General features: G+C 44.5%; 1 protein-coding gene across 1 annotated transcript in view; it reads right to left on the reverse strand.

The window, feature by feature from the left end:
• Positions 1–16,076, reverse strand: part of PPM1J (protein phosphatase, Mg2+/Mn2+ dependent 1J) — a 93,374-nt gene that overhangs the window by 15,983 nt on the left and 61,315 nt on the right. Inside the window, exon 6 of the mRNA XM_077294917.1 lies at positions 13,494–13,612. Coding sequence (XP_077151032.1) covers positions 13,494–13,612 — 119 coding nt within the window. The remainder of the gene's footprint in view (positions 1–13,493; positions 13,613–16,076) is intronic.

Here is a 16,076-nt window from a genome sequence, read left to right on the forward strand (position 1 = left end):
CCCGCCGCTAGCTCCGCCTATTTCTGCATGCGGCCTGTGTACCTATATTTAACATTAGGTATGCAGGTCGTGCCGCTGTATGCAGATGCTGCCGCATGCGTCGTTTTGAAGATGCGGAGACCAGCGTAGGACGCAGCTCGTAGCAAATTTTTTTTTTTCCGCATCGTCAAAACGACGCATGCGGCAGCATCTGCATACAGCCGCACGACCTGCGTACCTAATGTTAAATATAGGTACATAGGCCGCATGCCGGCCGCATGCAGAAATAGGCGGAGCGGGGGGCGGGGCTTCACGGAGGAAGTCCATAGCCCTCCGCAGCGGCTCCAAACTCAAGTGTGAAAGTAGCCTAATCTACTTATATAATTACCTTGTAATGTTTTCATGTCCTGTTCTGTCCTGATGTCACCGTATCCGAGAATTCAAAGTGGAGGAAGTTCACAGACAGCCATATTGGGACACCCAAATGATGGGTGTCTCAATATGGAAACTGCTGCTGGTACCAACCTATTGCGCGGAACACCGTCGCACCACACACACACTCTCACACAGCCTCTTGCGCGGTACCACTAGCGGAACACCATCACGAACACTCCGCCGCCGGGATCAGCCGAATGATTCACTGACTGCTGCATCTTGGTACAGGAGGAGCGCATGCGCAGTTTTAATGTGAACGCCGCTATCTGTCTGCACAAAGATGGTGGCGGTCTGATTTACTGCGCCTGCGCGAATTACACGCAGGTGCAGTAAATCATTCGGCTGATCCTGGTGGTAGATGCAAAACGTCTCTACAGGCAGAGGAAGCCGGTCACATTAAAGGGGTTTTCCCACGAACAAAAGTTAATTTTAAAAATTGACTGTGTCTGACCGTGTACGGGGCATACCACATCTCCTGGGCAGAGGAGGAAGCAAAAAATAATACTGACATTACAGCAGGGGATCACAATGGATGAATTTTGTGAGGTAAAATATTTCACTGTTTTCAAAAAATATTTTACCTCACAAAATGTATCCTCTGCGATGATCTGCTGTAATATTAGTATTGGCTTTTGCTTCCTCCCCTGCCCTGGAGCTGTGGTATGTTCGGTACACGGTCAGACAGACAATTTTTGAAATGAAATTTTATTTGTGGGAAAACCCCTTTAAAAAGCCAATATAAACGCCAACATGGCTCCTCCTAAAAAGTACGCCAATGACAATGAAAGGAAAGCAGCAAAGGCACAACGTCGACAACAACGGGCAAATGAGACTCTTGAAGAGCAACAGCATCGCTGGGACAAAAACAATCCATATAAGTGTAGGCGTCAAGCACGAGTCCCCTGATGCAAAAGCCATTAGATTATCACAGTAACAACAGCGCCGCATGCCTGCCCCCATCGTGACATTACCGCCCTCCCGATGTGATAGCATCAGGCCTCCATCTAGATATATATATACTTACCTTGTAATGTCTTCACATCCTGTTCCATCCAGATGTGTCCGGATCCCAGAATTCCAAGCGGTGGAAGTTCACCGACCTCCATATTGGGACACCCAAGTGATGGGTGTCTCAATATGGAAACTGCTGGTGGTACCAGCATCTTGCGTGGTACCACCAGCAGAACACCGTCGCAACACACACACACTGTATACGCCGTACGCATCACACACAAAGACACATTGTATATGCCGTACGCACCAAACATACACACACTGTATACGCCATACGCAGCCTCTTGCACAGTACCACCAGTGGAAAACCGTCGCGAACACGCCGCCGGCGGTCTGATTTACTGTGAATCATTTGGCTGATTCCGGCGGCAGATGCGCGACGTGTCTACAGGCAGAGGAAGCCGGTCACATTAAAGGGGTTTTCCCACGAAAGAAAGTTAATTTTAAAAATTGTCTGTGTCTGACCGTGTACGGAGCATACCACATCTCCTGGGCAGGGGAGGAAGGAAAAGATAATACTGACATTACAGCAGGGGATCACAGAGGATTTCTTTTGTCAGGTAAAATATTTCACTGACTGTTTTTAAACAATATTTTATCTCACAAAATGTATCCTCTGCGATCTCCTGCTGTAATGTCAGTATTGTCTTTTGCTTCCTCCCCTGCCCAGGAGCTGTGGTATGTTCGGTACACGGGCAGACACAGACAATTTTTAAAATAAACTTTCGTTTGTGGGGAAAACCCCTTGAAAAAGCAAATATCAACGCCAACATGGCTCCTCCTAAAAAGTACGCCAATGACAATGAAAGGAAAGCAGCAAAGGCACAACATCGAAGACAACAGAGGGCAAATGAGACTCTTGAAGAGCAACAATGCATAGAAGCGTAGGCGTCAAGCACATGAGTCCCCTGATGCAAAAGTCATTAGATTATCACAGGATGCAATTAGGTAACAACAGCGTCGCATGCCTGCCCCCATCGTGACATTACCACCCTCCCGATGCGATAGCGTCGGGCCTCCATCTAGTAAGATATAGCGCAAGGTTTATCGTTGCACGTTAAAACTTTGTTTTCTACTAAATAAGAATAAACTGTTTACTTTGGTTTATTAGATAACTAGTTATTGTCGGTATAGCCAAATTAGAGATGTAGAGAGGAATATAGCTGAAACAGGGAGATGCAAACTCTTTGCCAGTTAATAAGGTCTGTGATTACAGCAGCCTCAGCACTCATTCCAGCAGTGTGTTGGAATAAGCAGAAAGTGCAGGAGTAACGTGTAATGGTACCTAATAGCCTTGTGGAGGCAGAACCCTGGGACCTCGCTTCAACTCTACTGTATCTGTACCATGGCAGACAATACAGTAGTAACTCCCATGTGAACAGGGGATGTGAGCGCAACCGCTCAGCTTTAATGGGCAAGACTTCACATTGTTATTGTACATAGGAAAGTAAGAGCACTTTGAAGTTTTTATTGCACACTGGAGGTGCACTTTAGGCCTCTTTCACACTTCAGTCTTTCGGCGTCAGTCAAAAACCGCCATTTTCGTAAAATGGCGGATCCGTTTTTTTTTTGGGGCGGATCCGCTATTTTTCCATTGACTTGCATTAGAGACGGATTGTGGCGGATGGTCGTCCGTTCCATCCGCCTTGCGACGGATCCGTCGATATTTGGCGGACGTTGTCTAGACATTGACGGACTTTGTAACGTTTTTTGTCGCCGGCAAAAAGGCGGAACGCGGCGGATCCGTCGCGTCCGCCTTTTTTTTTAATGGGTGCCTATGGGCGACGGATCCGTCGCGATCCGTTTTTTGGCGGATCCGTCGCCTCAATCCGCTTTTTTTGATTGAGCATGCTCCAAAAAGTTGCAACTTTGCCCAGACAACCCAAAAACTATATAAAGAGGACAGGTCATTCCCAAATGTACCAGCCAGCAAGAGAGACCCTTCCATGCCCGAGAGACCCAGCCAGACCCAGCCAGCAAGACCTCTGCCAGCAAGACTTTGCCAGCCAGGCACTGCCATCCAGCCAGAGAGGCCCTGCAAGCCAGAGACACTCTGCCAGCAAGACTTTGCCAGCCAGGCACTGCCATCCAGCCAGAGAGGCCCTGCAAGCCAGAGACACTCTGCCAGCAAGACTTTGCCAGCCAGGCACTGCCATCCAGCCAGAGAGGCCCTGCAAGCCAGACCCTGCCTGAGACAGCCATGTGAGTACTGCCATCCAGCATGCATGCATGCGTGCGTGCGTGCTTGTGTGCGTGCGTGTTTGTGTGCGTGCTTGTGTGCGTGCATGCTTGTGTGCGTGCGTGCTTGTGTGCGTGCGTGCGTGCGTGCTTGCATGCTTGTGTGCGTGCGTGCGTGCTTGCATGCTTGTGTGCGTGCGTGCTTGTGTGCGTGCTTGTGTGCGTGCATGCTTGTGTGCGTGCTTGTGTGCGTGCGCCTGCCTGCCCTGTTTATATGTTTTTCATACTATTAGCTGTTATTTTTTATAGCTGTGGTGTAAAATGAGTTTTGTGTGTGTGTATAAATGATGTGTGATGTGTTCTGCATTTTTGTTGTTATCCCAAATGTTATAGTATTTCAAATAAAGAGCAGTGTAGCTCCTACTGTACCATTAAAAAAAAAAAATTTTTTTTAAAAAATAGTAATAAAAATTACACAAAACTGTCAGTAGTCTCATTGCAAGATAAATGTAATATTGGGTAAACATGCAGTAAAGGTTATATATATAAATGTGTAATGCAAATCTTGTGTATAGAATATGTTATCCGGTTTTAGAAAATACAAACTGTAGGGTAATCATAATTACCAATTTTTGGAATTGGTATTTTAAGTTCGAATGAGGAACATTTTTGATAAGGTTTGATAGGTGGCTTTTACCAACATGCGCATTGCGCATATCAATTTCAGTTTTGGTGTTGCTTTAACCCCTTCACCCCCGGAGCTTTTTCCGTTTTTCCGTTTTCGTTTTTCGCTACCCTCCTTCCCAGAGCCATAACTTTTTTATTTTTCCGTCAATTTGGCCGTGTGAGGGCTTATTTTTTGCGGGACGAGTTGTACTTTTGAACGACATCATTGGTTTTAGCATGTCGTGTACTAGAAAACGGGAAAAAAATTCCAAGTGCAGTGAAATTGCAAAAAAAGTGCAATCCCACACTTGTTTTTTGCTTGGCTTTTTTGCTAGGTTCACTAAATGCTAAAACTGACCTGCCATTATGATTCTCCAGGTCACTACGAGTTCATAGACACCTAACATGACTAGGTTATTTTTCACCTAAGTGGTGAAAAAAAATTCCAAACTTTGCAAAAAACAAAACAAAACAAAATTGCGCCATTTTCCGATACTCGTAGCGTCTCCATTTTTCGTGATCTGGGGTCAGGTGAGGGCTTATTTTTTGCGTGCCGAGCTGGCGTTTTTAATGATAGCATTTTGGTGTAGATACGTTCTTTTGATCGCCCGTTATTGCATTTTAATGCAATGTCGTGGCGACCAAAAAAACGTAAATCTGGCGTTTCGAATTTTTTTCTCATTACGCCATTTAGCGATCAGGTTAATGCTTTTTTTTTATTGATAGATCGGGCGATTCTGAACACGGCGATACCAAATATGTGTAGGTTGGGGTTTTTTTTTATTGATTTATTTTGATTGGGGCGAAAGGGGGGTGATTTAAACTTTTATATTTTTTTTATTTTTTTCACATTTTTAAAAACTTTTTTTTTTTACTTTTGCCATGCTTCTATAGCCTCCATGGGAGGCTAGAAGCAGGCACAGCCCGATCGGCTCTGCTACATAACAGCGATCATCAGATCGCTGTTATGTAGCTAAAATGCAGGTGTGCTGTGAGCGCCGACCACAGGGGGGCGCTCACAGCCACCGGCAATCAGTAACCATAGAGGTCTCAAGGACCTCTATGGTTACCTTCCTGACTCATCGCCGACCCCCGATCATGTGACGGGGGTCGGCGATGCGCTCATATCCGGCCGCACGGCCGGATGCGGTAGTTAAATGCCGCTGTCTGCGTTTGACAGCGGCATTTAACTAGTTAATAGCGGCGGGTGATCGCGATTTCACCCGCCGCTATTGCGCGCACATGTCAGCTGTAAAAAACAGCTGACATGTCGCGACTTTGATGTGCGCTCACCGCCGGAGCGCACATCAAAGCGGGGGTCCCGACATGTGACGTACTATACCGTCACATGTCGGGAAGGGGTTAAAGGGTTCTTGGGGGGTTTTTTTGGTGGGGAAACAGGGCTAGAGGGTTTGGCAGCTTGTGCATCAAGCATATCTACCATATAAAGTATGACGGTTAGAAAAAAAATTTCATTTTGTGTGGGATGAAATGTAAAAGTTTTTAAAAAAGATGTAACTGTTAAATCCTACAGCTGCATCTATCCTTGTGTATAGTAGCTTAGAACTGTCTGTATACTTACAGATACTTGGGACCAAGAGGTACGCAAAGACCATAATGTCTTCTTCTGAGAGCCCCCCAGCACATCAGCAGCAAACTGAGGTATTGTATTTTTTTTTTTTTGTTCTGTAAAATTTTTTGGTGATACAACTATGGTCATTGTTTTTAACCCTTTATGTGTTCTGTATTCACAGGAATATGAAGCAGAGGGGCTTACAGAAGGAGACGGACAGGGTGGAGAAAGACAAGGAGCGGGAGCGCATAGTGTAAGTTTTGAACAGACCGATCCTCACATACAATGCACTACACCCAACACAAACATTCATGACAGCACACACAATACATATGCCTCAATCTAAGAACATTATTAATTTTTTTTTTTTTAATTTTTTTTATTAGTCCTCACAATCCGGGGCTCGACATAGAGTTCCTCAAAGCACCTCCCATAGTCGTCGGAATGATAATCGCGGCGGTCGCCGAAGAGTACCGTATTTTCCGGCGTATAAGACGACTTTTTAACCCCTAAAAATTGTCCCAAAAGTCGGGGGTCGTCTTATACGCCAGGTACGGCATGTGCAGGGAGCGATCCTGGATGTTCCCAGGGTCTGAAGGAGAGGAGACTCTCCTTCAGGCCCTGGGATCCATATTCATGTTAAAAATAAAGAATAAAAATAAAAAATATGTACATACTCACCCTTCCGAGAAGCCTGGCTCTCACCGGTGTAAGCGTCTGCCTCCGTTCCTAAGAATTGCAGCGTGGAGGACCTTCGATGACGTCACGGTCAGGTGACTGGTCACATGAGCGGTCACGGACCAATCACAGGCCAGTCACCTGACCGTGACATCATCGAGGGTCCTTCATGCTGCATTTCTTAGGAACGGAGGCAGATGCTTACACCGGTAAGAGCCAGGCTTCTCGGAAGGGTGAGTATATACATATTTTTTATTTTTATTCTTTATTTTTAACATGAATATGGATCCCAGGGCCTGAAGGAGAGTCTCCTCTCCTTCAGACCCTGGGAACCACACGCTGTATAAGATGACTGGGCATATAAGATGACCCCAGTCTTATACAGCGGGCATATCCCAAATTCCATATTTTATATGGAAAAGTTGGGGGTCGTCTTATACGCCCAGTCGTCTTATACACCAGAAAATACGGTAAGTTCCTTTTTGTTTTGTTGTGTAGTAAAATGTAAAATTCATGTGTTGTAATCTTTCCCTTTTTATTGTTATATTTTTCGTAGGCTTCACAGCGTGCTCCCGAACAAGATGATGAAGAGGAGGGCATCGATGTGAACACCCTCATCGAAGCAGTACAAAGTAGGGAGCCGCTGTGGAACATGTCGGACCGCCGCCATGCTGACCAGTTAATCACCCGACGGCTATGGGAGGAAGTGTGCAGTGCTGTTATGGATAACTGGGAGGAACTCGATGCTGGGGCCCAGGATCTAGCGCGTAAGTATTCACACTTCATAACCTTATTTTAGCATGATTTAATGTGGTGTATAGTAACCAATTTTTGCTATCTCTTTCCAGGTAACAGGATTATCGTGCGGTGGCGGTCAATCAGGGATCGCTTCAAGAGGGAGTTTAATAAGGAGATGCAGGCCCCGAGTGGATCTAGAGGACGCAGGAGCAGATACAAACATGCCAGAGCCCTGTCGTTCCTACGGTCGACGCTGCTGAGCAGAAGGTAAATATTCAACACCACATATTTTCAGTCAAACTGAAAAAATGTGTAACCTTCAATTTTTTTGCAGTAAGGGCAATTGTAATATAAAGATACTAATATTTTTTTTCTTCTTCTTTAACAGCACTTTCTGCAGCACTCGGGAGCCTGCATCAGAGTTGCAGCCCTCTGGAGCGATCCCTCGAGAGTCCGCCACCGGGGACCACGTCGACCCCTCTGTTTCTGCACCTACCCTTTTGTTTGATCCCTCAGCCTCATCCACCAGCGCTGGAGCAGCAGGGCGGACTTCGTCACTTGAAGCTGCAGGTGATGAGTTAGAGTTCCCTTTACCCCACCCCTCTGCCACTGCCGCAACTTCTAGACCAACTTTGTGGTCAGGACAGCAGCGCCAGAGAGGTCAGGAAAGGAGCTATGCGCCTGACTTTTTGCATCTGAATGCATCCTTTCACAGTGCCATCAAGCTTTTGAGTGAGCAAACGTCTGCTGGGTACAATATGCTTAACAAAAGCATACTTGAACTCAGCAGTCGTCTTGATAGGATGCAATCAGATGCAAACCAGTCACCAAGGCACTGTTTTTTTCAGGCGGTCCTCAGGCACATGGAAAATCTAACTCCTGACCTGCAGATGCATGTGATGCAAGGCTGCCACACTGCTCTAGCGCAGGCGATATCCCATGCCCCTCCACCTACCCTTCATGTGTCAACACCTTTCCCCTCTCAATCCACCGTCTATCCTCCCATCCGTCCTCCTCCTGTACGTCCTCCTCCCGTCCATTCTACTCCTTCGTCATTTGTTCCTTCCCCCCTTAGTCTTTCCCAGTTTTTAACGTCCCCCTTCCATTCTTCCCCTTTAACTTCTCCGTTATCAATCCCAGCAACACCTTCATACCTCACACACACCACATCTGCACCTCAAGTCTCTACACAACCTCATGTTTTCACCACCCATTCCACTTCTGTTCCTCCCCGTGATGTCCTGTCCCCCACTCTCGACGTGGTCCGCCCGCCTGTCAGCCCCTCCGCTACTATCTCCACCCAAAACTATGAGAATCTGTAAAAGTCAATAAATAAACAGTTGTTTGGTTTAAAAAAATTTTTATTGTCTTTCTTTTTTTTTTTCTTTTAATTTATTAAGTCACCAAGGTTATGGCAATAGTAACATTAACAGTGTTTAAAGGGTACCGTTGCAAAACATACAATGCTGCATTAAAGTAAAAAGATTTTGTATGCAAACAAAAATTGGTATTTTTACAAGTATAAAAATAAATAAATTTTTTACACCATTTCATACTGCCAGTCAACTGATCCTGCAGGAGACATGAAGTAGTCTGCAAAACTGTCCCGCATTCTGCAGACTGCAACTGGACTGCGAAAAGTGGGGTTTTGGTAATCCCGTAAGGTGCTTTCTGAAACATTATCCTCCAGGGAAACTTGTTCTTTTGATAGAACAAAATTATGCAGGACAACGCACGCTTTGACCACATCATCGACAGTTTCAGTCTGCAGTTTAATGGCAGTTAGTAGCACTCTCCATTTGGCAGTTAGGATGCCAAAGGCACATTCCACTACTCTGCGTGCTCTGGTTAAACGGTAATTGAAAATTTTCTTCCTCTGGGTCAGTCCACTACTTCCAAAGGGTTTAAGCAAATGTGGGGAAAGCTGGAAGGCATCATCTCCAACACAAACAAATGGTAACGGTGGACCGGTGGTTCCAGGGAGAGGTCTAGGGGGCGGAAAATCAAATGTCTCTCCATATAAACGGCGCCCCATTGGTGAATTTTTAAAGATTTGTGAATCATTTGCACGTCCATACGCACCTATATCCACAGCGATGAACTTGCATTGTGCGTCAGCTATGGCCATCAACACAATAGAGAAATACTTCTTATAGTTATAAAACTGTGACCCAGAGCCTGAAGGTTTGACGATCCTTATGTGCTTTCCATCAACTGCTCCAACACAATTTGGAAACTGGCAAATCTGATGAAAAATTTGGGCGATCTCCAGCCACCTCTCCTGTGATGGCTCTGGGATGTATTCCACTTGTAGGCACTCCCACAATGCCCGGCAGGTATCTCTGATGATCCCCGAGATGGTGGATATCCCAAGTCGAAATTGAAAATGGAGGGATGAGAAGGACTCTCCAGTTGCAAGGAATCTGTTAACAAAAAGAAAAGACAATACTTTATAAAAAAAATACAAAAAAAACCAACACAGTTATAAGTCTGATGAATGAGAATCATTTAATAAAAAAATGACTTACCGAATAGTCACCATGAGACGCTCTGCTGGTGATATTGAGAATCGCATCTGGGTGTCTCGTCTCCGTATACAGTCTTCCACATAGCCCAATAAAAATGCAAAATTTTCAGCTCTCATCCTCACATAATTGAAGAACTTTTGAGGGTTTTCCCTTAGTTCCATGTAAAGCGTGGAATAAACACCACGGGTCATACGTTGTGCTGTGATGGGATGGATCCACAGCCTTCTCTTACGCCGCTGCCGTAGGATTCGCAGTCTTCGTTCCTCCCTCTCTCGAACGCTGACTGCCAACTGATTTGCCTCAAAAGTAAAATCTGCATAGATCTTTGCAATGTTCGCCAGGACTCCTTCCATTTCTGCCACTTTCTCTACAACCTTTCAAAGATGTGGTGTAAATACACGCTATATATAGTTTTCCAGAAGTTTCCAGTAGCCAATCACATTGAAATCCTCCCCTTTTAAAAAACGGATCCGTCAAAAAACGGTTGCAACGGATGTAAAAACGTTCGCAACGGTTCTAACGGATCCGTTTTTTTAACGGATTAGGGCAGCTGATCCGTTAAAAAAACGGATCCGTTAGAACCGTTTTTGCATGAAATTTGACGGATCCGTCGATCCGCCACGATGTCGGACCCAACTGACGCCACACAACTGAAGTGTGAAAGAAGCCTTAAGCAACACGAGTTTGCATCCTGACCATAGGTGATATATGATCTTGTAAAATATCCCAATATAATGCGTTATTCTGAAGCCTAAACTGAATGGCCTTGGAATTAATCCATAATAAACTCTAGAACCATGGAATAAAGAAATGACTCACCCACCAGGCACCCAACATGCGTTTGACAGTAGCTTCGAGGTCCCATAGTTCTGAAGCGGTGGAATGACACGTGGTGCCCAATCAGCGCTGGCGTCACTGTGTCCGCCTTATTAAGGATTGAACATGAAGAAGTCAGAGATCAGCTGCGGCCCTAGCGTCCTCTTCATGTTCAGTCTGTATGAAGGCAGAGACAGTGACGCCAGCACGGTTTGGATGCGGGGCACCACGTGTCATTCCAGAACTCTGGGACCATAAGTGCTGACACCTCTAGAAAGGCGCCAGCACATGAGAAGAGTGTAGGTTTTTTTTATTTTATCGGGGCCAAACATTTAGTTCGAGAAGGGGTTCTCCTAGTAGTGGACAACCCATTTAATAAAGGAGTTAAAATACACCAGGGAAGTTGATAATGTATGCAAAACTGTAAAGCGCTGCAGAATACGTTAGCGCTATATAAAAATAAAGATTATTATTATTCCTTTTTGCTTTCCTTTATGCACTTGTCTTCTTGTAGTGAAAGGATTGGGACTTTTGAGGAGAGTTTAAAAAGTTATCCCTTTCAGCAAAACATGGAGGGAGGGGTAAATGCAGTAAAATACCGTAATAACATAAGCATACCTGTGAAATTCCCTGCGTCCCTAGCCTGCCATTCCAGGGTTTTGTTGCTTTTACAGCTAAGGTATGTTACATTTCTTGCATATCTCCTTATAGTTTACTCCATACACCAGTGAGTGCTCCTATATGTAGGATATAGTTTTAGTTCCAATCACACTGCTGATTTGTGACTACAGTTCCTATGCAGACCCATGTGTGTTTATGGCTACAAATACCATTTCTAAAGGGAATCTGTCGCCAGGTTTTAACTACCCCATCTGGGATCCTCTGGTGATCTCTAGTATCCACAACAGACAACACCCAGGTTTTTCATACAATTTGGGCAATGTGCAATAACCCATTGTGTACTTTTTTGTGGCCATAAATACTATCCTATGTGATCATACATTTTTTCACCCCTATTGTCTTAATTTGGAAGGGGTTAATGATCATGTATTTGGGCTGCATGTTTTTCTTGAATAATGAGTATTGACTACGAGATAATTCTCTTCAGACCTTGTGTCCATTTTTGGGTCACACTGCCCAGTCTTTCATACAGTTTGGTCAATGTGCAATAACCCACTGTGCACTTTCTTTGCAGCCACAAGCATTATCTTTTGTGACTATTTCTTAACCCCTACTTGTTTTGACTTTTAAGGGGCTATTGATCATGTATTTGGGCTGCATATTCTCTTAACGAGAATTGACTACGAGAATTTTTTTTCTAGACTCTTAGCCTATTTTGGGTACTTTTATATGTTTTGTATACGTGTGTTTCTGTATAACATAGTGTTTATTATGTGGAGGGTGCATTAGGGTAATCCAGGGCTAACAACGTTGAGCGGTGGCGCCATCACATCTACAACTAGGGTGTCAACCTTTGCTGACAGGTAGGGCGAGTATAAAGGGCTTCTCTAGGGAGAGATTAGTCCCTGTTAAGTTATTATACTGCTATTCTGACCCTCGCTTTTTTTTTGCAAGTTTTTATTTTTTGCACCTTCGTCCTTTGGTTTCTTGATCGTTTAAATAAACTAATAAAGGCAAATTTTTAGAGGTCTTGCATGATGTAAGGACAGAGACCCAGTATGGGGCTGCTTGCTGCAGTTTTGATAAAATCCCTGTTTTCTCTGCTGTAGATCTACCAGGTCTTTGAATACGGAGCGCTGTGTAACCCCGCCCACACACACCACTGATTTGACAGCTTTGCTTGACAGTTTTCTGCCTATGCAAAGTGTTCAATCAGAGCTCATGAGTATGAATGGCAGCAGGTTTACAAGTCCTCTAATGATAATCTCTTGCTGATAAAACAGTGATTTTATGAAAACTACAGACCAGCTAGTAACACATCACTGGAATCAGGGTCTATGTGTCTACATTAATCTGCTCTCAGATTAGGTGGCAAAATCCTGGTGACGGATCCCTTTAAGTTCCTTTATTGTTTTGGCTGTACTTTTAATTAACTGTAGTTTAGGGATTCGCAAGACAGTGAGGACCCTTGATGTGGGTTGTGAGCTTGCGTATTTTGGCCAAAATATTAACCAATACATCCTAATATTATTCTATATTTTTTTGCACATTTTATCTTTACTGCGTGCAGTAGATCCATCAATGGTGACCTTGTAAACTATGGACTTGCACCTCTGTGATGCACTGGTAGAGTGCTGGGTAGCCCCCCCCTAATCGAATAGTAGGGGCGTGTAATAGGCTGGGCACTGTGCAATATATATGTGTGACTTGTGCCCTATTGCAAGCTTTATCTGTGTGTAATTCTAATACTGGGCAATCACTCCCTCCATGGATTGGATAAGAATGGCTGTTTCATCAGGATTTTGCACCTGTGTTACCTCCTTTAGTAAGGGGGTCTGCTGCACCCTGTTAGTGTGACATTGGCTGGCAACTACAATTGCCTTTTTTGCTATGTATATACCTACATAAAGTAGCATATGGGAGTGACACATGAATACAGGATTCATTTTTTACGATAGATGCAATGGAGATAGAGGAAATTAATTGAAAATAAATATATTCTTTAAATTCATTTGGGTTGGTAACAGTAACTACAACCTTCAGCAGATACCGGAGGTTGATTCCTGATTGTACGACGGTCATCCATAGCATTACAGCATGCAACAGTGATAGACACAAATGAAGCCTTGCTTTGACTTATTTGGTCCCCTTTTATTCCCCGTCCCCTTTTAGCTATTGTGCCACATTACATTTCCAAGATACATTCATGCGCCAACTCCTACCGCTTAATTCCACTTTATCCTATCATCAAGCACAGGTTATATTACCAGCCTGTCATAGTGTGGTCACGATACAACATTCTTTTCTTCAGTTCTTTCTGCTGAATCCTTCGTGGAAACTCAAGGCAAGTAAACTCATTACCCAACAGTTCGGGCTTCAGAGACGCCTGAAAGATAATTCACAATTAAAGAAAGTATAACTGAGAAGCCAAAAAAGAGTTCAAGAACGAACGGCACTAGGCGGTTTTACAGCGGCTCATGCGACGGTACACATAAGGATCCAATTAGGACTTTTGTAGCACGTGAAAAATCAGCGGTACCATGGAGGTGCTCAATGATAGTTCATAGCATATTATAGACAAGTAAAGAGAGACGTGGCACTCACCCAGATTCTGCTATATTTCAATGTCCTTTATTCATCCGTATGGTAACAAGGACATAACGTGGAGAGGCGGCTGGTGTACAGAGGGGTGCGGGGAGTGAGAGGAGGACGACGGCCGTTTCGCGCCGATGCGCTTCAACGGGTCCAGGTGCACAAATAAAAAACTTAATTTCCTTTATAGGGAGTTAGACAATCAACAGTGAATAATTGTGATAGTACATATCTTAAAAATTGCATTAATGCAAACCCGAACCTATTATGTTTTGCTGGTCTGGAATTAGTTAAAAACCCAGTTCAGGGTGGTGATCGCAATAAAATCTTACTCCAACGTGAGGCAAGATGGATTATCGAGACTAATGCACAAGGGCCTATCGGACTTAATGATAAATTGGACATGGCTATATTTTTGTAAAATTATAGAATTGCATTTTCTGAATCCAATGTATGTTTCTAATTGTACTTGTTCTTGTCATTTTTTGCACACTTTTTTAAGATATGTACTATCACAATTATTCACTGTTGATTGTCTAACTCCCTATAAAGGAAATGAAGTTTTTTTATTTGTGCACCTGGACCCGTTGAAGCGCATCGGCGCGAAACGGCCGTCGTCCTCCTCTCACTCCCCGCACCCCACTGTACACCAGCCGCCTCTCCACGTTATGTCCTTGTTACCATAAGGATGAATAAAGGACATTGAAATATAGCAGAATCTGGGTGAGTGCCACGTCTCTCTTTACTTTGTAAAGAAAGTATAAATTGCTTGAATTTGATTTCTGATAAATTGGTCATTATTCATGAAAACAGTAATCTGATTGTGCAGTCTTGTATTATGATCCCTGTGACAGATATGACTATAAAATCCTGAAGAAGTGTTGATGGTTTGAAAAGTCATGCCATCCTGTGAAGGTCACTAGTAGGACTATCCTTGCTACTTCCCGTTCGGTAGGTTGTTGGGACGTGTTCCTGCCTATTGAGGACCATTACTGCTGGCATTGTAGAGGAGAGATCTCGGCACCTGCCAGCTTTATGAGACTTTTCTCCTAAAAGAGGCCATACTTTTCAAGACAAACCTGCAAACGTGTCCCAAAACAAGCCTTTCAGGGACATTTCATGGACAGGCCTGCTTGTATTAAGGGAAGGTTAATGGGAACCACTAAGGCGCCTTATGCTGCCCGAATTACAGGTAACATAAATTAAAGACATACTCCACCATATCAAATATCTTTGTTTTACTTTGAAATAAACTGTTGTTTCAGAGAAAACATAGTTGAAAGCAGGAGCATGGAATGAGGGGACTGAGCAGGACCAGTCATGGCTCCCCGTTGACTTCTCCCTGCCTGACGCTGCTAGGATGACAAATCTTTTCCTGTGTGTGTATAAGGAGAGACCTGTCCATCTAGCTGGGCAGGGTTTAGAGAAGCTGACATGACTGCCAGGACCCGAAAACCTTCTCCCACAAAGTGACGCCACACATGCTTACTCAAATATAACTTTTATTTAAATAACAGTCTTATTCAAAAGATTTATCTTTTCTCTTTGGCTTAAATTATGGTCGCAGCTTATCACAGGCAACAATTTGCCAACCAAACGGGTGCAGGGAGATTGTCTGCCTTCCGGTAACCCGGTGCAGGTATCATCACCTATTATAAACTCCACCCATTCCGCCACGGAGTAGCCCAGGAACCAAGCTACGACCCACCCACAAAATGGAGAGCCTGAATCACTCCTTCACGAAGACCGTCCAAAAATATATCCAAACCGGCATCGTTAAGATGAACCCCATCTGGAAGGAGAAAACCTGCATTGTCACCCTCCAAACGGTGGTGTCTTACCACCACACCGTTCTTAAATCTAACAAAACGGGATATTCTCTGGTTTAGAGTGCGCCTAGACCTCTCCATGGCACTCAGCTCCCTGGCACCCCGCCAGACCCGCCTTGGAATCAGCTCCGACCAAACCAGACGCATGTCCGGAAAGAAACCTGGAAATTTATCGAGATCAGCTCTCATAAGAGTCAATAATTCAGCGAGGGGAAAAGAGGCCAGGTCGTTTCCTCCAGCATGGATCACCACCACCGTCGGGGAAGACGCAACTCTCGCGATCCGCACAACTTCCGGAAGGACTTGAGACCAGGTAAGGCCCCTCGTGCCTCGCCAGATGATATCCACATCAGAGAAACCGAGCGATCGCCCTCCAGGGCACAATTCAGCACGCCGAGCTGCCCAATAAATGTAAGAGTGACCCAGCAG

The sequence above is a fragment of the Ranitomeya variabilis genome, chromosome 3 (assembly GCF_051348905.1).
Source record: "Ranitomeya variabilis isolate aRanVar5 chromosome 3, aRanVar5.hap1, whole genome shotgun sequence".
Classification (NCBI taxonomy): Eukaryota; Metazoa; Chordata; class Amphibia; order Anura; family Dendrobatidae; genus Ranitomeya; species Ranitomeya variabilis.